Raw genomic sequence first — 22016 nt, 5'->3', positions numbered from 1 at the left:
CAGGCAGATTCAACCGCTCGACCCTCGCTCGACATACAGCTCAAGCGAACCCAGGCAGAGTGTGTCGCTCGACCCTCGCTCGACACTTAGCTCGAGCGAACTTAGGCAGATTTCGGCGCTCGACCTTCGCTCGACACTTCGCTCGAGCCAATGTTCCAGATCACTTTCAATGTAGGGTTTTGAACGCCTCATTTTGATGGGAACTATAAATAGAACAGCTTAGCTTCTGTTCTAGTGTGGAGAATCAGAGCAAAAACCCTAAGGACCTCCAAGAACTTCTTAGAGCAACCTCTCCCCCATTTGGTTGATTCTCTCTTGGATAAACACGTCTCCACCACAACATACACAAGATCAACACTTACTTGAGTCCATTGAAGTGGACATTTTTGTTGGCCGGAAGAGTCCGGAGCTGCCGTTGATGCAGAGATCGAGAGGTTCTTGTGGGAAGCTATAGGAAGGTCGGAGTTCCGACACTACATGCGTGTAGAGATCGAGTGGGTCACTCGTGGTGTTGCAAGCCAAGTTTAGCTACTACAAAGGTTTTGTGAGTGTTTCTAAATTGGTTGTAACAAACTAAAGTTTCTATAGTGGATTTGAGGTGGTGTCTTACACCCGGAGTGGTTTTAGATTTTGAAGAGGTTCTTCAAATGAGTTTCCACTCCGTGAACAAAATCATATGTTGATTATTTGTGTTATTTGATTCATTTATTAATTGTTTGTTTGATTAATTTTCAAAAGGGCATAAAAATTAGATTACACCTATTCACCCCCCCTCTATGTGTAGTGTTGTGTAGAACCACTGCTTTTTCAAAGTGTTTGTGAAAATGCAAATGAGAACCACAAGTTTCTATTGACCACGGGAATAGATGATAAACTTCCAGTTTTTCCCTTTCTTCTTTGTGTTTTCCTTATATACATGAATACTATCCTGTAACTATGCTTTTGATAGGGTAAAATGACATCACCGATTGTAATTGTGATGACTCTTGGAATTTAGAAATGATTTGTTATGTGATTGTAATGAAGCTCTGTTTTGCTCATCTTTTTGGTCATTTTTTTTGCTTCCGGTTTTTGCCTCATGTTTTGTTCATCTTGTTAGAAATTATTAGCCTCAGGTTTTGCTCATCTTTTTTTGTATGTAAGCTCTGTTTTCAGTTGTAGGATTTATTTAATTGTTAACAGTTGAAGGTATAAAGCTCTATGTTTTTTTTTTTTATATGGGCTGCTATGTTGGTATACTTTCTTGGTCAATATGTTTCATTGTGCCATGCATTGAGGTTTTTTGCTTGTATATATATCTATATAGATATAATGCTGTACTGCTTATATTAGATTAGGATGGACACAAGCAGTATGTTGCATTCCTAAGATGCTCATTGTATTTCTAGCTTTCCATCAACTTAGTTGCAATCTCATCAAAATTATAAGATGCTCATTATCCTTATCTTCAGAGAATTTAGTATAGGAAGTTGACATGAATAAATAGATCATATATATGAAGCTATATTATTAAAGATATTTTTTGGTCTTATATAAAACCTTTTTAATGGAAATTAGTTAAAATTTTTGAAACCCCAAGAATTAATTAGGCATTATTTTATAATTATTTAAGACATTTCATTCTGATTTTTTTTTTCTTTTCACTCATTATCACTTTAATTATTATATATGGGGCACGGAGTGATTTACATGCATCTCTAATCTCTCAAACTACTTTAAAGATGATCACTTGAAAAGTGAGGGGTTAAAGTCATCCAACAAAGGCACATTTTTAGAAGGTTATTTTGACTATGTTTTTTTTCTTCCATGTGTTGTCTTATTTTATATCCTTTTTGTCACTTCTCATGGATGGAATAATAAGTCACTTTATGCTTTAAGCAGAATCCTTCAACAATTGAACGAGTATTCTCATCACTCAGTTTGTTTATCTATTCTTCTTTATTTCTTATAAATTTCACTTTATGCTTTAATGAAATGCTCTTTTATATCAAAATTGGCTTTCCCTACTGTTAACACTTAATTTAAAGGATATGGAAATCTGTGACGCCCCCAAATCCCCACGCACGGACATGGGAAAATCGAGACGTCCGGATGATGACAACACGGGTCACCACCCTAACGACGAGTGCCAAGTGTGTGTAAAAGCAACAAATGTGCAGAGAGAAACACGCAGCGGATAACGAAAGTCATTAAACTAGGTACCAGAATTTTTCTTAACATAATACAAGCTGTTAAAAAGAAATACATAAATAAATATTACAAGATACAACGTAGATTTCAAAGCCACTACAAAGCACAACTCCCACATCAGAAACCCGGTGGAGCCTCATCTTCAGGCTCAGCCTCCTCCTCGTACTCGAAACCTGCACCAAAATCTACAGTACCAAAAATGGTACCGCAGGTAAGTAAAATCCAAACACCACCAGATAAAAGCATATAAAACTCACACAGCATGCACGACATGAAGCAATACACATGACCCATAAAACCATAAATCCACGCACGCAAAAGAAAACATGGGCCCATGTCCAACACACACCAAACATTCCAATTAAGCATGCACCATGATCTCCCCTAGGGACCATCCACACACATGGCTCTGTACCACACCGCAGGTAACGTCTACGCATGTGGCACCTACACGAGTGATGCCCAGACTCACGTCATGCGCGAACCATCTGGGCCATCCTCTAGTCCCCGCCACTCGAAGGACCACGGAGTCGACACGACAGCGTTACCGTATCGTGCGATCCGGTCATCGCTCCGCGACAACCCAGGGGATGTCACTCAGTATTATCCACTCTCGAGTGACCAGAGGAGCTCCACCGAGATAATAACCCATCCCGGCTTGGGCTCGTGAGACATGCATCCGATAACCATACAAACAAACCGATTATGCATACGCCATGATCTCCCCTAGGGATCATCCGCACACATGGCTCTGTACCACACCGCAGGTAACGTCTACGCATGTGGCACCTACACGAGTGATGCCCAGACTCAAGTCATGCGCGAACCATCTGGGCCATCCTCTAGTCCCCACCACTCGAAGGACCACGGAGTCGACACGACAGCGTTACCGTATCGTGCGATCCGGTCATCGCTCCGCGACAACCCAGGGGATGTCACTCAGTATTATCCATTCCCGAGTGACCAGAGGAGCTCCACCGAGATAATAACCCATCCCGGCTTGGGCTCGTGAGACACACGCACCCAACAACCATATACGCCAATAAAACATAACACAAATAAAATAGAAATGCATGTATACACAAAAAAAAATATGCAACTCATGCCACATGGCTCAAATAAATCAAGCAATCACAAATAACCAATCCAAGCAACTCCGTCCTCAATCCATCCGACCCCCGAACTCCTCGGACTCAGTCCGGAATCAACCAACCAACAACAATTAAAAACTGAATGAGCAATATATATTTAAATCTGAAAGTAGGGTTTGGAAAATACTTACAGCGCTATACGGTAATTTTAGAAAACACCCGGCGGAAAAACAGCAACATCACAGTGAAAATTCACTGTGGCCGTGGGTTGTGAAAAACCCACTTTTGAACGGGGACAAACTAGGACACGAAATTGATAGGGAATGGTCAAGGGATGATTGTGAAGCTATTGGAAGTGATGAACGGCCGTGGGTGGCGGCAGAAACGCCGGAAATGGCCGGAAAACCCAAATCGGAAACCAAGCTCGTAGGAGCTGTTCCGGTGGTCGTTGGAGGCCGGAAATGGGTGGGTTAGGACGGCAAGGGACTGGTGATGAAGTGGTGAAGAAATGGTGGCCGGAGGTGGAGCGATGGCGGCGGCGGATCGAGGTGAAAACCGTGCGGGCTTTGAGGAGCTTTTCCGGCCAAACGGCCGGCCGGTTGGGGAAGATATTTGGTGGAAAGGTGCGCCGGAGAGAGGGGGTTCGAACGGTGCCGGCGGTGAGCCAAACGGTGGCCGGACGGCGGCGGTTCGAACGGCTGAAGGTTTCCGGCCGTGGGTGAGGAGAGAGAAGAGAGAGAGATCGGGGGGGGGGGTCGACGCGGGAGGAAAGGAAAAAGAAGAAAAAAAAATAAGAAAAAGAAAAAGAAAAAAAAAAGAAAAAAAAGAAAGAAGAAGAAAAAGAAAAGAGAAGAAGGAAAAAATAAAAAGGGAAAAAAGGGAAAAAAATGTAAAAAGAAATGAGGTCCAATCCTCACTCCGGGAAAACTAAACAAACCGCCGAAAAGATATTAAAAACCACAAAACAACAAAAGGAAATAAAACACAACATCAATTAAATTAAAAACCAATTTTAAAACGCAAATAAATTAAAATAATAAACTACTATATTAATTAAAATAAAAACAACCATTTCAGCGAAAATACACTCAAAAGCGGGTCATCACAAAATCTGTATCTACAAAGGAAGTAACTAGCCTTCCATGGTATGGACATAGATTGAGCTGGCCTGCAATGAGAGATTATCCAAAGGGAATAGCAAAAAAGAACATCAGCAGTTAAAATAGTACTAGATTTCCTTAATTGCTAGAAATCAGGAGACTCATGGCAAAATTATCCTGCTTACTGGAAGAAGATGAATAGATTGATTGTTTGATGGGAATTTTTGTAGTTTATGATCAAATGCATTAGGCACATACATGCTAGTGTCTGGTTCTGCATTAGGCACATTAAGTTTCCATAACTTCCCCCAATTTCCTTATGTTTGAATGCAGCTTGATTGTCCTTTTGCCCTCTGTATAAGCTCATTTTGCAAGTGATATGCAATTTTTACTTAAAAAAAGGCCATTAGTTGTGCATCTCCAAGTAAGCTTGTATGGAGTGTTGTAGAGACTAAGTGGAATTATCTGTATGCCGGCTTCTTCTTCCTTAGAGAATATTTCTTTGATTAATTGGATCTTCCAGCCTTTAGTATCTGTATAAAAAAAGGTTCTGCCACTCTAGCTTCAGCATCTATATATTTGAATTCCACTTTCGACACAATAGGTAGTAGGTATTGTCAGCTTTTGATATCATGCCAGCTTTGAGAAAATCAGCATCTGGATAGTATTTAGCCAAGAGAACTTGGGCAGCCAAGGACTAGAAATTTTGGGTCAGTCGCCAACCTTGTTTTGCTAGCTTAGCAGTGTTTTGGGCAAATAAATTAGAGTGAGATAAATGAGAGAGATATCTAGCCTTGTCTGGTTCTGTCCTTTACTTGGTCTGCCACACATCCTTTTTTTTCCCAAGTTTATCTATTGGTATACTACAGCTAATTTAAGCTCTAATAATGGAACTAGGCTGTCAAAAGACATAAGTACCATAAAAACTAGTGATATCAAAAGACATGGTGCTAAAATATCTGATTATTGAGTTCTACTACTTACAACTTGATGAAATAATTAAATCACTTAATGTAGGACCCATTATTAATATTGGTGCTAAAATAACATGCTTGGTGACACTTGTTATTGGTTTTTAGATCATTTGTAAGTCTGGTTTTATGCTTCCAAATTGTGCAATTGCTTTTTTGAGCAAGAACATATAATTTGGTTCTGTATTATATTTTTTGTGGATTCTGTTTTTGTGCATCTTTTTTAAATTTTCTGAAAAACCTTTTCCGGCTATTATACATTTTTTTCTCTGTCATTTTTTACACATTCTTTTAATGATTGGCTTTTTTTCCCCTCCTTGTTTATGAATACTTAACCGTTTTCTTTTCTGATTTTTCCCTCCCCCTTTATGGCCATCTTGATGGGTCCTTGCTAATTCACTGGAAGAGAAATGCACATATGTAGTGTTAAGTTCATGTGGAGCATTTCTAATTGTTCAAAATAATTAATCTCTGCTTCTAATTAATTGTGCTGATTGTGAAGAAGGGTTGTATATGTAAAGTACAACCACTCCTAACTTTAAGCCTTTGTCATCGTAGCCTCATCTAAACACCCTTGTTGAACCCCAATCGAAGTACCAATAGAAGGCACAAACCAGAAGCACAAGAGATCTAGAAAAAAAATACACAACTCACTGTCAAATTCCTATTGTGAATTCTCTTACTGTTTTCTAAAGTTCTACTAAGAATTTCTTCATTTCTTCTTACACAGCACTCCACCATTTAATCCCCTCATATGCTCATGATTAAACCTGTTCAGTAGCTAGATAATTGATCCCAAATAGAAGCAAAGTAGAAAATAATTTCATTCTGCAATAGAGGAAATAATTCAGTAATAAATCAGTAGATTTAATACCTAAATCACTTAAAATTTCAGCCTCTTGTTTTTCATTTTCTCTTCCTTTATTCCATGGTAAGACCTGGCTAAGCTTCAGATCCTAATGGTAAGACCTTCCTCTCCATTTAGTGGATTGTTCTAGGATCTAAGCACTTGGTTTTATTTGCTTGTGCATGTTTATGCCTTGTATATTAGTCCAATTTTTCCCCAAAAGTTTTTTCTAACTTGGAATTCTCTGGACCATACAATAAGGGTAAGTGTGTGGCTTACAACCTTTTGCTGTTAAATCTTCTTTGTTGTAAGTAGTCTGGGATTTGTAGATGTCCCCAGTATTATTACTCAATATTTATCTATATCATGTTCAATTAGTTGCATAAAGAAATTAAGCAGGTCACATTATTTATTTTTTCTCATTCTATTGTGTTATTTTACAAGATTTGAGATTAAGGCTTTTGCTCGACTATTGTGAAGGAAATGTCAACTGTCTGCAATGATCTTGAAGCTATATTCCACTTACCCTTGCCAAGAGCATAGATCCTATTACTGCCTAGCATCTTTTCTTGAATATGGGAGCAATTACTTTAGTTGAAAGTGATGAAGTGCACTTAGGCTCGACTTGATGTTTATGCTGCAGAAATATGTACTGAACATATTCTTGTTTGTTGTATACTGAATGTACTAAACATATGATTCATGTAAGAGCTCCATTTGACTTGTAAGGAATGGACAGTTGTTAGTTTAAACAGTGTGCAAGTGGATTTGGATGAATGTATGAATGTCTTGCAGATTATATGTAAGTGTGTAAAAACTACTACAGTTTTAGTAGTATTTTTTTTTTTAAATTTTGTAATTGGACTTTTCCAGCGATTTTTAATTGCTGCAAATCGTTCAAAACTCGTCGCAATTCATCTATTCCAGCGATTTTAGTCCTTGCAAAAGAGATTAAATGCAACAAAAAAAGCAAATGCTGCTTCTGATATGGGGTATTTATAGCGCTTTTTGATCATTTGCAGCAATTTTAGTCCTTGCAAAAAATACTAAGTACAACGAAAGAAGCAAGTGTTGCTTTTGATATGGGGTATTTGCAGCGCTTTTTAGCCTTTTGCAGCGATTTTAGTCCTTGCAAAAAATATTAAATACAACGAAGTGGGCAAACGTTGCTTCTGATATGGGGTATTTGCAGCACTATTTTGAGCTTTTGCAAGGATTAAAATCGTTGGAATTGCTCAAAAGCAGCGTTTCTACTGCGAATTTTATAACTCATTTCCAACGTGTTGCAATAGAATTTGCAACGAAAAAAAAACGTTGCAATTGATATCAATTGCAACGTTTTTATGATATCACTGCAATTGATCAAAAAAGACTCTTTTATATCGTCGAATGTGCAAGGAACTAAAAAACGCTGCAATTGAGATATTGCAGCGTTTTTATGTATCATTTGCAACATTTTTGAGCGCTGCAAAAGGCCAAATTTCTTGTAGTGACGTACTTGCCATTTATTTGGCCACAATGAGAGTCCGAGCATCTGGTGCCATAATTCACAAAATTGATCAATTCATGAGAATATTCCATCGGTCACATTAATTTGGAGATATTTTTTTTCCCATGAACTAGAATTCATGCATTAAATGATTTGACAAATCACGTCTATAGCTGGCTATCTTATAATCTTATAGTATTTAATTACTGCATATATAGCGTAAGAGAGCATTTTAGTGCACCTGTAAATTAATTACTATTAATTACAATCACGCCAGTTTTGAACGAGTTCATGTAATATATGGTCAATCGAGGAAGAAGTAAGAACTCCCACTCCTCGATCGACTAGTAGTAGAAGGACCAGGATTTATTGGACAATATTGCAACGTTAAGAAACTTTCACAATTTCTTAAAAAGATTCATCGTTTCAGAAATTAAATTTTGAAAATTCTTGGGGCTAATGGATTTTGGTGAGTATGAATCCCAACAGGGTTTTAAGGTTCTTTAGTTATAATTTGTGGTTGAAAATAATATATGAGAGCTTCAACTTATCTCCATACATGATAAGGACACCTAATTTAATGACAAATACAAGAGATAAATCATAAGATCGATCACAATTTTGTGGACTTAATTCCGATTGAGCATCAAGCTTGACGTGCATGGTCTTACTTCACATGCTGTGCCCTCCCTTACAAGTTTTATATGACGTCTTCCGCCAAAAAAGAAGAAGAGGACAATGTCTCCCATTCCTTCAATGTGAACTGCGATAATAGCCATTGAGTCGGCACAAAGCGAGTATTGCATATATATTACATCATAGGATCCAACAAAATTCATGAGATCATGAATTTGTTTTTATGGATCCATGCAATGAATGGGAGATATCAATCTGTGTTATTTCAAGGACAATAGTATTAGATACCAATAATGGCAGCTCACGTGGGTCGGCAACTAAGGCCCTTGTCATAGGCCCCTAACTTGAAAACACCCCCAACTTGAAAAGACCCCCAATACTCAAACAATATGGGAAAGATGGCATAAATATTAGTCCAAAACTAATAATGTTACCGAGAATTTATAAAATTTTCAAACAAACGGATATATATAAAAGATGAAACTGGCAAAAATATACCTTTGCAAAAAACAGAAACGTTCTAATTAATGAAAAAGTTCATAAAACGGTAAATAAATAATAGTAGTCTTAACTATACACCATCCATAACAATAGTTTTCCTCTCTTCTTTTTACATCATACATGACATACAAGGCCGTCTTTTCGTTCTCTTTTCTTTGAATCAGTCATACTATTTGTTATTAACCAACTGATTAACTTGAGTTGATCGTGGCTAGCTGGCTAGTTCCGAATTACAGTTACTTGTCATCAAATCCCCATGTCATCCAAACATACAAGGGTATATTAGGCCTTGTTTGGTCACACATGAGATTAGATGAGATAAGATGAGATGAATAAAATATTATTAAAATATTATTTTTTAATATTAGTTTTGTTTTGAGATTTAAACAAGTTGAATTGTTTATTATATTTTGTTAGGAAGTTTAGAAAAGTTGTAATAATTAGATGAGATAGTTTGTGTAACCGAACGAGGCTTTGATCATTTTAGGCCTACCATGAAGGGTCTTGATCTAGACATTTAAACATTTTGATTAGTTAAGATAAATGCTTGGTCTACGAAGATATCATATATATAAGAATAAATCTATAAATTGGAGTGGTTTAATGTAGTATCTTAGATTATAAAGACATTTTGTTATGAAAGATCTAACATATTATATCAAAGTTTACTTTCATAAACAATTTTTGCAGACCAATTATTAATCTACTTTGATCAAACTCTCCCTTGAGCTGTAGAGTTTTTAGGTCTAGAACTTAATGCAATTTTGTTTTAGAAATCACTCTTATAGCATGAGTTACTTGGAAAAAACACTGCACCACCCTAAATTTAAGTACCTCTACCCTAAAAGGTGTTTAACCAAAACCTTCAACTTATTATATAGCTGTTTAAAAAAAAACACTTATTATATAGCTGATTTTAGGGGTAAGATTGTCTTTTAGTTGCACTATACAATAATCATTGTACGCGTTTTCCAACAAAATTAACTACATGTTCGGGAAGTTCATGTCAGTTTATCTCATCTCATTTTAAAATTTCTCATAATTTTCTTCTTAAATATCAATAAAACACAAATACTTTTAAATTTTAAATTTTTAGCCTTTTATCTAATCATTATAATTTTTTTAAAATTTCATACAAAGCACAGAAAACGAAACAATATTTTCAAATTTCAAAACAAAAGTAATATTAAAAATAATATTCTAAAAATATTTTAACTTTATCATATAGTATTCAATTTGTGCTCTCTCTTTTCATAAAACCCAATAAAACATTTTAATTGAAACCATTTCATTACTAATCACAGAATTTCTTATCTTATCCCAAACAAGCCATAATTAGACATCATTTTAAATAAGTGGTAAGCATACTTGAATTTTAAATGGAAAAGGATAAACACACAACACTTTTCTCAATATTTTTCACAACTATATTTGAAAATGAGGAGTATTTCTATACAATATCTCATAAAAGTAACATCGCTTTATAAAAATACTCTTATTTTAAAATATAGTTGTGAAATGTACGTGTTGTGAAAAGTATTGTGTAGGTATCATTACCCCCCTGTTCATGAACAGGTTATTTAATATTTATATTACTTTGAACTTATTCATGACGTGATTCATTTAGATAGAGTAAATCATTTATATTTGTGTTGTAACTTTATCTACAAGTTTTGACAAATAAAATTTGATATTTTGCTAATTATATTTTTTAAAGTTTATATATACGTATATAAATAATTATATTGATAAGGGTTCATGTAATATGTTTAGTATTTTTCAAATCATTTGAGGGTTCATGTAATAGTATTAGATAATATGTCACTACAAGAAAATATGCTTTTTGCAGCGTTTTTTTAATTGCTGGAAAAAAATTCGCTGCAGATGGGTATTATATCCAGCGATTTTTACATCGCTACAAATAAGCTTGCTATAATGGAAGGAAACGGAAACAAAATAAATTATACTATCTATTGCAGCGATTATGTGGATAATAGCAGCAACTATCGGCGCTGCTAATTAAAAGTTTTTGTTGCAGCGCCTAGGAACGTTGGAACAAGTGAGGCGCCAAACACCATTTCCCTTTATTTCCCCCCAAGTCTTTTCCCCCCAAACAGTACCAGCGTCCCAAATCATTCCCCCCGTTCCCCCCGACCCAGCTTCTTCGACAAAATCCCCTGCATTTTCCCCCAACCTATCTCCTGCAAATCCCCTGCATTTTCCCACTGATTATCGGCGCTGGTAAGCTAGGTTTCACAACACACACACGTGCACGTTGTTCTGTTCGTTTTCGGAGTCTTCATTTTCCCACCTCCTTCTCCATCCGGTTGGTGTTTCTCGGCGGCTTTCCTGTACATTTCAAGCAACGAAGACCTTATTGCGAGTTTGGGTGTTCAAGTGGCTCTATATTCGGCTAGGAACTCACGGTGTTGGGTTCATTTTTGGGAATTGACCGGCGTTGTGTTTTCGGGGACAGATTTTGAGACCTGAAGGTATAATGTTTTCTTCTCCCCTTAAGTCGCATAAAAGCTCCCCCTTCATGCATGTATTTATGTTGAAGTACCTTGCCTGATTGTTTGCACATTAATTAAATTTTTTTCACTGTCAATCCGATTTCTATCTTCTTCCTCTCGCACCAAGGGCTTCTGTTTGTTGTGTACGGGGTTGTCTAAGTTGTGGGTATGAGCCTAATAGCAAATTCCGGACTGCCTTTCTTGGAAAAACAAAGGCTTTTGTGGGTAACATGCATGACCTTTTTCTGTAGCGATTTTCGATATATATGTTAACAATTGCTTGTGAACGCTGGAAAGTATGGACACAGCATGAATTTTTCCGTGTAGTTAATGGATTGGAAATGGAACATTGCTTGATGTTAATTGCAGGATGAAAATGGAGGGTGAGGCACCCTCTTCATCCATATCTGTTGTGGTTTTTATTTTTTTAGTGCCTCTGTTTTATATATTGGGAACAATATTATTGATAATTTTGTAGTTTTTTGAGAAGAATAAAATGGGAAAATTGAATGGGATAGGAGTGTGAGATCCCTAAGACAATAGTAGTTCCCAGAAGGTCTATGGTCTGCCACTATATCCTTTTAAAAATCTTATTTATCTAATATATTCATCAGTACTTATATATGTAACTTTTAGATAGTGAGAATCTCAGATGGCACCGATATCCAACATACCCTAGTTAAAGAGCATTGACATCCGGTTTTGAACATTATGCAAGTCTCTAAATTTTGTTAAATCAACTTAACTTTTTGACAACAACTACATCTCCATCCCGTTCCTTATTTCCATGGAAACTTTTGGGGATGTGAACAGTATGCATGCCTTATATGCAGGGTATTATTGACATAAATAATTACTGATTAAATTTATGTTTTCTTTCATTAATTTAAATTTATGTTAGGACGACCGTGACGTAGTATTTCGATATTAATATATAAGCATATAGTACACCAAATGGGTGCTCCCAAGTATATTAATAATAGCAATATGTGAGTATATGCCATGACATCTCCCTGAATGTTACCTACTACATTATTGGTTAACTTCAAAAAGAAATATATAGAAATTCTACGTATGTGGGTTGTAGCTTTATATTGTGCTCCACCACCACATGGTGGCTGGCGGCCTGTACATAGTTATATATATAATTGGTGTTAATTGTCTAGTAATATTGAACTTGATTGTCACATCACATGTATATTAGTTAATTAGCAGCAGTACTCAGTCTGTTTTTTTTCTTCCCTATTTTTTAAGATTTTAGTACTTTAATTTGATCATTACAGTGAGTCTGCTAGCTCAATAAGTTTCATATCATAACAGTATAAGCCATGCAGTGAATTTGCTTCGTATTTCAGATCTTTTTAAGCAAGAACATGATGCTGTGGCCATGCATGGTTTAGGATGTATACAGCTCGTTGGTTAGTGTGTTTGAAAAAGGAAATAGTTGAGAATCATGTTGACTTTGTTTTATGAAAAGTTTTGAGATGTTGTTTTTATTGGATTTTGTTAAAATTTTATTGAATAATGCTATAAACTATAATATATAGCATGAAACCACCATTATCATATTTATCCATGTGATAATGCTGTTTAATAGCTTTCAAATGATTAATTAATCCTTGTTTAAAAAATCCAATTAAATGCTGACATATCAGCATTTCATAGATTATTGTGAGATATGAATATATATATATATATATATATTCATAGTGGTGTAGTACTTTCTGGCACTATTATTCTTAGTAAATAATTGTTTTGGCTAGATTATCCTTCAAAAGTATTAAAATCACAGATAAAAGTCTAGTACTTCCATTTTTCTAATTTTCCTAATTAATCTAGCTAGCGTGCTAAGCTCTGCTTTTTGTGTTATAAAAGTTAAAAATGCAAACTAACATTTTTACAGCGGCTCACTGTTGGAAGTCGGCATTTATTTTTTGGATTTGTCTGTTGAAATACTTTAAACATATTGCCGATACAAAAATGAATGCATGATGGATTAATTTCCCTGTAGCTGCTTGCTTTTCTTTTTAAATGGAGAACCATCGATTGACTGTAACGAAACAACTTCGGAAGCGATTTAATGCTTTCCACCATGAATTGCATAGGATATATTTATCATATGCCAGCCATGACGAAGCATTGGCTAACGGCACAGTTTTGGTCAGCCCCCTTGTTTGGGTGAAGCTATGTGGTAGATGGGGTAGCGAGGCCTTCAAGGTATGCATTCTGGGTGGTTAATGATTGAGCTGAAATATTGCATGTTTTAGCTATTTAAAACCAATGTATTTTAAATTCTTCATGACACTATTATTGGTTTTAAATGAAAAAAATAGTTAATAAGCATAAATACGAGTTGCGATTTTTAATTGATTAATATCATGTTTATGCTTAATTTTATAACTATGATTTAATGCGACAATGTTTCCTCACATATATAGTTTATTTGTGATAATCTATTTTTCTTTTAATTTATTTTTGAGTGTTATTTTTATTGTTTGTGAACAAGTGACAACCATATGTGCATGATGCAGTGTAGGTGGTGATATTGAGTTGGAAGAAAGAGAGCTAGAGGATGATGGTGAAGAAGGTATGGGCCCTAAGATTGATGGAGAAGGATTGAGTTGGCTCAAAGCTGGATTGAGAATAGGCAAGGGAACGTGAGTGGGTTCGAGTGGCTCAAAGATGGGCTGAGACAAATGTGCAAAAGGAAAATGTTTTTCATTGTGCTTGATGTCCTTTGAAATGTAAATGTGGGCAGTGGGTACGTGGTAACAAATAGATCCTTTATGGGCTGGACTCAAACCAAAATAAACAAACTAAATGGCCCTATATTCAAACTTGTGCTTATTAAAGGGCCTAGTAAGTGGCCAACAGGCCGAACCAAAACATGAAGTGTTTTGAGGTCAGGTTCGGTTTTATGCAAGGAAACTCACACCATAAAAGACAGCAGCTTTCGGCAAACATGCAAATCACACATGCTTTGGCAGCCATTCACACGATGCAACCACTCACACATGCTGCAGCAAAGAAAAGTGCAAAACCAGAAAAACATTCGGACAACACCATGCATGGGACCCACTCACACGAAGCAAGCACACAGCCACTCACACCATGCAGGACAGCAAGAACTCCACTCACACGATGCAGCACATGGACAACAAGAACTCCACTCACACGATGCAGCACATGGACAGCAAAGAAAAAGAAACTCACACACGCATGACAGCAGACCATTCACACTCGGTTGGGCAGCACGTTACAGCAAACAGCTACCACAGCAGCTCACACATGCAAGAGAGGAAGACTTACACATGCAGAAAAGTGTAAAACCAGCAAACCACTCGGACAGCACTCATGCAGAGCACAATGCACATGCAACCAACATGCACACATGCACATATGCAGCACCGAAGGCAGAAACAGCAGATTTATTTTTTCCCTTCTTTCTTTTTCATTGGGTTAGCTGGAGCAGCTGGATGTGCAGCTATTTATAGCTGGTAGAAGCAGCAGCAGAGTTTCATCTTTCTTTCTCTTTCGTTCGGGTAGCTGGAAGCAGCTTAGCTTTATTTTTTCTCTCTTTTTCGTTTGGTAGCAGGCGGCTAGGCGGCTTCATTTTTATTCTTTGTCTTATTGTATTCTATTTTCGGAGAGTTTTTTTTGGACAGAGTTTTAGTTTTTTTTACTTAAGTTATTTTCTGTTTAGAAGAAGCAGTCGAGAGTTTTTTTTTTTTTTTTTTGACTTTTTTTATTTCCGTTTAGAAGCTGGAGGCAGCAACACATAGCAGTTTAGTTTTTGACTTATTTTCTTTTTGTTTAGAAGCTAGCAGCAGCAGCACGGAGAAAGTTTTTGTTTACTTATTTACTTTTCGTTTAGACTAGAAGGGGGTTGGGGTTGGTTTTATTTTTTTTCTTTCATTTTCATTTTCTGTTTCAGACGCTAGGCTGCAGTTTATCTTCTTGCTGTTTCTTTTGCTTTTTTTTATTCGGCGTTTTGAATGTTCTTCAGTTCAGCATCTGTATATTTTTTTTGAGTTGGTTTTTATCTCTTCTTCTTTCGTTTAGCATTTTTTATTTATTCTTCTTTCCGTTTTTGGCGTCTGAAGTTAAGTTGTATTTCCTAGTTTTTTTTTAGATGGAACTCTCTTTTTTTTTTTTTTTGCTTCATTTTCTTTAGAGAAGCAGAGGAAGTCGGTGGCTGCTTATTTATTTATTTTCGTTCAATCATTTATTTTTTCGTTCAGTTCTATAGTTTTACTTCTCATATTTAGTTTTTATTCTTTTCGGTTGTAGCGTTGAGCATTTCTTTTTCCTTTCTCTCGTTCGTGTTCATCGTTTGGAGTTCTCATTTTATTTTACTTCGGTTCATTCCTTTGTTTATTTGTCTCTTATTTGGTGCTCATTCCTTTTCACGTTGCAGACTGAACTTGATTGTTCTAGGGGAGAGTTGTGTTTGGCAGTTTTTATTTTTGCCTACAATGCTTTGTTGTTTTAAGAATTTTTTATTAAGAATTGTTTTAGAATTTTTAGTTAAGTGTACTAGTTTAATTTATTGCAAGAAGGGTTTGGTAGAGAGTTTTTGTTTTTTTGTTTTAGTTGGGTAATTTAATTGTTGTTTACTTATTTCATGTTATTTATTTTTATTGTTTCATTAAGCTTTCATTTTAATAGTGATTACAATTGTTATGGTTTACTTTGAGAATTTGTGATTTAGATGATAAACCCTAGAATATTGGTTTTATGCATTTTCAATTTTCAATGCATATTTTGATTACTTTCCAATCTAGTTTAATTCTTAATTTAGTTTTATTAATCTCTGAATTTAATCTGTTAGTCATTTACATTCCAATCCGACAATCAAAAATCTAAAAATATGAATCTAGTCCATGACTAGTAACCTCTTCCATCCATTGTACATATCATCCTCTTGTTTTCTCTTTGTGAAGTTTTTCACATTTTTCAACAAGTTTAATTTTAAGTAACTTTCCCTGAGGAGACGATCTAGGAATTTATTCCTAATTATTACACGACATCCTCCTGCACTTGGGATAGCATTAGTGCTACTCATTTTTGAGTGAGTCAGTTAATGTATCACGGCATTGATTGGATGTAACCTAACTTTGTGTGGAAATTGTTTGAATTGAATGGTTATTTCATGGCAGAAATTATCTACTAAAAACTGGGAGAGTAGGAAGAGGCTGGTTATTAACCACACAGCAGGTCGCAAATCCTTTGTGCGGATTCTTGAAGAGAAGGTACTAGGTTTAGGCTATTACACTTGCTTTACTTCTATTCCGTAGTAAATTATGTTCATATAGGGACAAAGCATCTTGTCCCTATTGAAACGATTCAGAGCATTTATTTGTTATTCTAATAAATACCGGGATTAAGCTACCAATCCCGGTGTGGAAATATGTCGACGACTCTTTACTGACTGTGTGTTATACCATGCCACATTCCACACATTTAGTAGAGGGCTGAATCGGCGAATATGGTAGACTTCTTCAAGGAAACCCATTGGTCAAAGAAGAAAAATAACTTTTTAACACCAGCCACCGAAGACAAATATGTGAGTAAATTCGTAGAATTTCTGAATTTGCCTAACATAATTGCTTGTTATTATTGTTTTTTGATTGAGCAAAAAAAATGCTAACTTAACTACACACAATTGTAGTTAATGGATTTATAATGTTGTATTTCAGAAGGACATGGTTTCGAAGTTGGATACTCTAGAACCAGAGCAACGAACTGATGAAAGGTTAGCGGGTGTCTTCAGAGAAGTACTTGGTCATAGACCAGGCTATGCAAGAGGATTGGGAGAGATGATAATCCCAGAGTCTACAAGACAACGCACATTGGCACGAGAGAAAGAGTACCTAGATTTGATTGAGAAACATAAGAAGGAGGCTGAATCATCCAAGAGTGAGATGGAGGCAATGAAGGCAAACATGCAGCTTCTGTTGGAGAGACAAGCGGAAACTGACCGCTTATTGAGGGCTTTCTTCGCTGCTAACCCGACCTCGCTCAGTGAGTCTCAGCGAGAGACTCAATGAGTGGGGACATGTGAGTCTGAAAGGGAAGGTTTTTTGTGGCTTTTTGGGTGCATTTTTTGTTGTGCCGATGGTGTTATATATTGACAAGATATATATATATCCAATGGAAGGCTATATTTTTGTGTTTTGTGGGAAGAAGCTGGGTTGGGTCAAAACAGTTTTTTGTGCCCTGTGAGATATCCTTAAATTTTCATATGCTCAGTTTGGGCAACCAACAATCCATGGGATTATGCAATGTGGTAATATCATAAAGGTAAACCTCTAAGCCACCATTATGTTTATAAATTTAAACATATTGTAGTTGCTAGCTAATAAGTCACTTACTACTTATTTCAGACTTTCAAAACTAATGGTAATATTTCTGTTGGGCTTGACAAACTCATGTACAGGATATGCATTTGACCAACCATGGAAAGGTCTGAATGGGACGGGGAATTTATTGCAATGCCATTGTACTATGATTGGCATGCTTGGATAAGTAGATTGGTAAGGTGTGGGCCTGTGTGATGAACGCTGGAAAATAGAGGATGCCTGAACTGCAAACTACATCAAAAGAGGAAGCATATTTTTTCAGGTGATGTCTTCATTCCCCGTCTTTTCTTCCACGGCCTGATTATGTATCCAACACGTGCACAGATTTGGATGACTCATACTTCAATTGACTTTCTAGCTTTTAGGTGGCAGTGATTATAATACTAGTGGAAAACACTAGTATGATGGATTTTCAATATACGATAATTTCACGTATGAAACAATATAGTAGTTCCCTTCAAAGGTTCATGTAGGGTTAGTATTGTGGTTACTGCATTTATGCACCTATCTCGGAATGTTTTTCAGATTTTTGGGGAAAATTATGGAAGCACAATTGAGGAATTTTGTGTAGAACCTAACTTTTGCTTATAGGACTTATATGCGCAACGGATTTTACCAAAAGATACCATCATGGCATAATAAATGAGGGATAAATAAATAAACACCATGATAACATCATTACTAACAGGCCACATCATTTAAGTTTAAAATGTTAAACCACATGTTGCTACATGTAATGGAAAGGAAAGGAAAAGTTTCATTTCACAAAAGGCTACACTTGTTATTAGCCTCATGTATTGGTCTATGCTATGTTATGAATATACTAGAAAAGATTGCTGATCTAGTTTAAAATCATTGATCTCAGGTCGATTCTTGTAGATGCCGATTATTGGGGCTGAACTTGGTGTTTTCTCACATTTCAGGTCATTAGGGAATTTATTGGGGTGGTTATTTACCCACGCTTATAATGCTGAAACCAAAGGAAGTTGTGCATATAAAATGGGTTGTTTTTATGGAATTTCTTCTCCGGTCAGTTACTAATTATTGTGTTTGATAGGATAAACACAACTAGATATTGTTGATAATAACCATGTTCAAAATCCAATTAAATCAAAAGAGTTGGAATTCAGGAATAAATGGCAAGAAAAGTTAGTTTATCTCAAATTTTTACCCTGCTACAGCCATATGCAAGTAAAACCTACCAAAATTCTACAAAAGACATACAAGAGAATGAGGATACCAAAATTAGGCCCATGCATTAGTTGATTAGGTAATCTTCACGTTCGGTGTAGTTGAGATAGCAGTACTCTAGTATACAAGCTGCTGAGAAGACTCAATTACTTGTTTAACCTATGGTGTCTCACATGGGGGGGTGCTGTAGATGTTCCAGCGGCTCTCGGGGTAGAATCTTCATGATCTCCAGTTCCATGAACACCTAAACTTTGTTGTATTGGGCTGTATTTATGGAGAGAACTTGAAATTTACACATGTATTTCCTGTTAGCTTGACTCCGAAACATAGTAGTTAAAATTCCCTTCCATTAATGCACCAAGCTAATGTATTGATTACTAAAAGATTGTAACAATGTTGTATTGGATTTCTGAATTTGATTATTATATTGAAAATGTTATGGTTGTTAAAATGCAAATATGCTTCTATCTTGGATTGTGGTCTGAGTTGGATTGAATTAGGTACCACACAGTACGTAACAATTACGCACTGGGTATGTCTAAAAACAAGGTCATTCTCGGCGTTGAATGAGGCGCTGGGAAAAAATCTGGCTTAGGAATAGTATTTGCAGCGTTTTACATCCCGCTGGGAATAATATGTTGGCTTCCCTGTTATCAGATTTTGCAGCGTTACAAACGCTGCTAACAAAATATTATCAACGTTATATTAAAACGCCACCAATGATAAACGAATATTTGCAGCGCTCCAATAGTCTTTTACATCGTTTTATAGCGCTGTTAATAAACTTATTTGCAGCGTAATTATTAAAACGCTTTTAATAATGTCCCGATAGTTGCAGCGTTTCTCGATAGCGCTGCAAATTATTCTGTTTATTTGCAGCGAATTTTATGTTATTTGCGACATTAAAGATACGCTGCAGAATGTTTTTCTCAGCGTTGTATGGCCACAGGCAGACTGATATTACCAGCATTTTTTTATTATTCGCAGCATCATAAAACGCTGTAAATAGTGAAGTATTTGCAGCGTTTTTGGCCTTACGCTAGTTTAATTTATAAGTGAGTATACAAATGCGACTAACATCCGGCGTATGAAAAAACGCTGTGAATAAGCATTACCAGCGTTTTTTGGGGTTATTCGCGACTATTAGTGGCGCTGGAAATGACGTATTTTCTTGTAGTGTGTTTAGGTAATCGGTCACATTAATTTGCAGAGATTTTTTTTTCCCATGAACTAGAATTCATGCATTAAAATGATTTGACAAATCATGTCTATAGCTGGCTATCTTATAATCTTATAGTATTTAATTACTGCATATATAGTGTAGGAGAGCGTTTTGGTGCACCTGTAAATTACCTATTATAATCATGCCAGTTTTGAACGAGTTCATGTAATATATGGTCGATCGAAGAAGAACTCCTACGTACTCCTCGACTAGTAGTTGAAGGACTGGGATTTATTGGGCAATATTGCAACGTTAAGACACTTTCACAATTTTTTAAAAAGATTCCTCGTTTTAGGAACACTATAACAAAAATTGGATTTAGTGACAGATGAAAATGTCACAAGAAATGTCACGAAATACATTAGGTGACGGTTATAAACCGTCACCACCACTGTCACGAAATGTGTGTCACAGAATATATATAGTGACAGTTTATTGTTTAAGCGTCACTAAAAATATTTTTAGTGACGTTTTCTGATGTGCCGTTTGGAATAATGTTCGAACATTTACTTTTCTGTGATGGTTAGAGTCTGTCACAGAATATTACGTTCGTTCGAACCTAAACTAGACAAATTGACATCCGAATGAGCGCAGATAACGTTTGTTGATTATAGTTCGTACGTATCATATTTATGTTTGAACGTTTATAAGTTCGAACGTTACGTTCGAAGTTAAATTCCAATGTAAACGAACCAATGTCTAAACATGCATATCATAACGTTCGGACGTTCATTCCAATGTTAAGAAACTAGAGTTCGAACGCAAGAAGTACGTTCGGAGGTTTGGAACGTTAAACGTTTAAACATTCGAACGTTATGTTCATTTGTCGTCGAACGTTATATTATAATTTTGTGTGGTTACGTTCGAATGTGTATTCGAATGTGGAATACTGTTCAAACGTAGTTTATTTACATTCGAACGTACATATCAGAAATACTAAAATCATCCAATTACTAAATATACCAATTATACCAATTGTATCATATTACATAACATATTTCACAACCAACAATATTTGCAACTGTTTTCCAAGTAGATACTAAAAATTTAATACACTAATAAAATTCATTTCTTTTTCTTTCCTCGTCCACTACGATTCTGTTGCAATGACATAACACGCTCTATTTGCAGCATCATCTCCCACTGCACTTGCTCTTGGACCTCACTACGTATTCTTTCCTCCTGGTCTCTTTGTTGGTCCTGCAAACGCATTTCTAAATGAGACTATCTCTCTAAGAGGGACTCCAACTCTTACTTTCTGGACTTCATATACTCATTTTCGTGTCGTGCAGCTTCTAACTCTTTGTTAAAATTATTAATTTGTGAAATCGATGAGGTTGAGGAGAATGAACTGGAATGCCTGAAAGATCATCTCAAACCTCTTGCCATACTAGAGTTGGGCCCGAGCACTTGTGTGAAAATGTCTATGTCACTAGTAGAGAATTCTCTAGAAGCTGACTGCATCTCTATCATTTTTTCCTACAGTTTGAAAGATCAAAATATACAATAAGTAACATATTAAAAGAAATACAAATAAAAATAATTTAACCATATGTTGCATAATTTATTTAACAAAAGGAACACCGCTTACATAATTAATTGCAGCGGTAAGATCCATCCACTCATTATGCTCATTAGTGTGAGCAGCAGTATAAACATGAACGAGGGAAAAGTTTTTAGGATCATCACGTTTCTAACAAAACGACATTAGTAAATTTAAAAAGATAGTGTTAATACTTATATAAAAGAATAACAGGAAAATAAATGAATTTTATAGTTTATTAATTATCATTTTTTCAGCAAGACGATGGAATGATCTTGAACCAGCACGATGGTGAATAGTCAGAATGGATCTATTATGTGCATTTGTAGAACTTAAGTGCTGCATATGCACATTAAGAAT

General features: G+C 35.9%; 1 protein-coding gene and 1 long non-coding RNA gene across 6 annotated transcripts; both read left to right on the top strand.

Annotated features, from left to right (window-relative positions):
* The first annotated feature begins 13765 nt into the window (after positions 1 to 13765).
* Positions 13766 to 15789, top strand: LOC122302213. The gene is made up of 2 exons (XR_006240406.1): positions 13766 to 13925; positions 14246 to 15789. It is a non-coding gene; the product is annotated as an uncharacterized LOC122302213 (long non-coding RNA).
* Positions 15790 to 16293: 504 nt separating this feature from the next.
* LOC122313804 lies at positions 16294 to 19348 on the top strand. Of its 5 annotated transcripts, none has more exons than XM_043129061.1 (5): positions 16294 to 16590; positions 16809 to 16904; positions 17038 to 17641; positions 17778 to 17962; positions 18624 to 19348. In XM_043129061.1, exons 1-3 carry the CDS (start codon positions 16480 to 16482, stop codon positions 17386 to 17388), a joined length of 558 nt encoding a protein of 185 aa, XP_042984995.1. In that variant the 5' UTR covers positions 16294 to 16479; the 3' UTR covers positions 17389 to 17641; positions 17778 to 17962; positions 18624 to 19348. The 5 variants fall into 5 exon arrangements, 3 of the variants coding, with proteins under 3 accessions (XP_042984995.1, XP_042984989.1, XP_042984983.1); XM_043129055.1 differs by having other exon boundaries at positions 18566 to 19348; XR_006243518.1 differs by having other exon boundaries at positions 16349 to 16409; positions 16498 to 16590; positions 16806 to 16904; positions 17778 to 19348.
* Positions 19349 to 22016: the final 2668 nt, after the last annotated feature.

The sequence above is a fragment of the Carya illinoinensis genome, chromosome 1, assembly GCF_018687715.1.
Source record: "Carya illinoinensis cultivar Pawnee chromosome 1, C.illinoinensisPawnee_v1, whole genome shotgun sequence".
In the NCBI taxonomy this organism is placed as follows: Eukaryota; Viridiplantae; Streptophyta; class Magnoliopsida; order Fagales; family Juglandaceae; genus Carya; species Carya illinoinensis.
The sequence above is the reverse complement of the archived record's forward strand: the minus strand, read 5'-3'. Positions and strand labels throughout refer to the sequence as shown.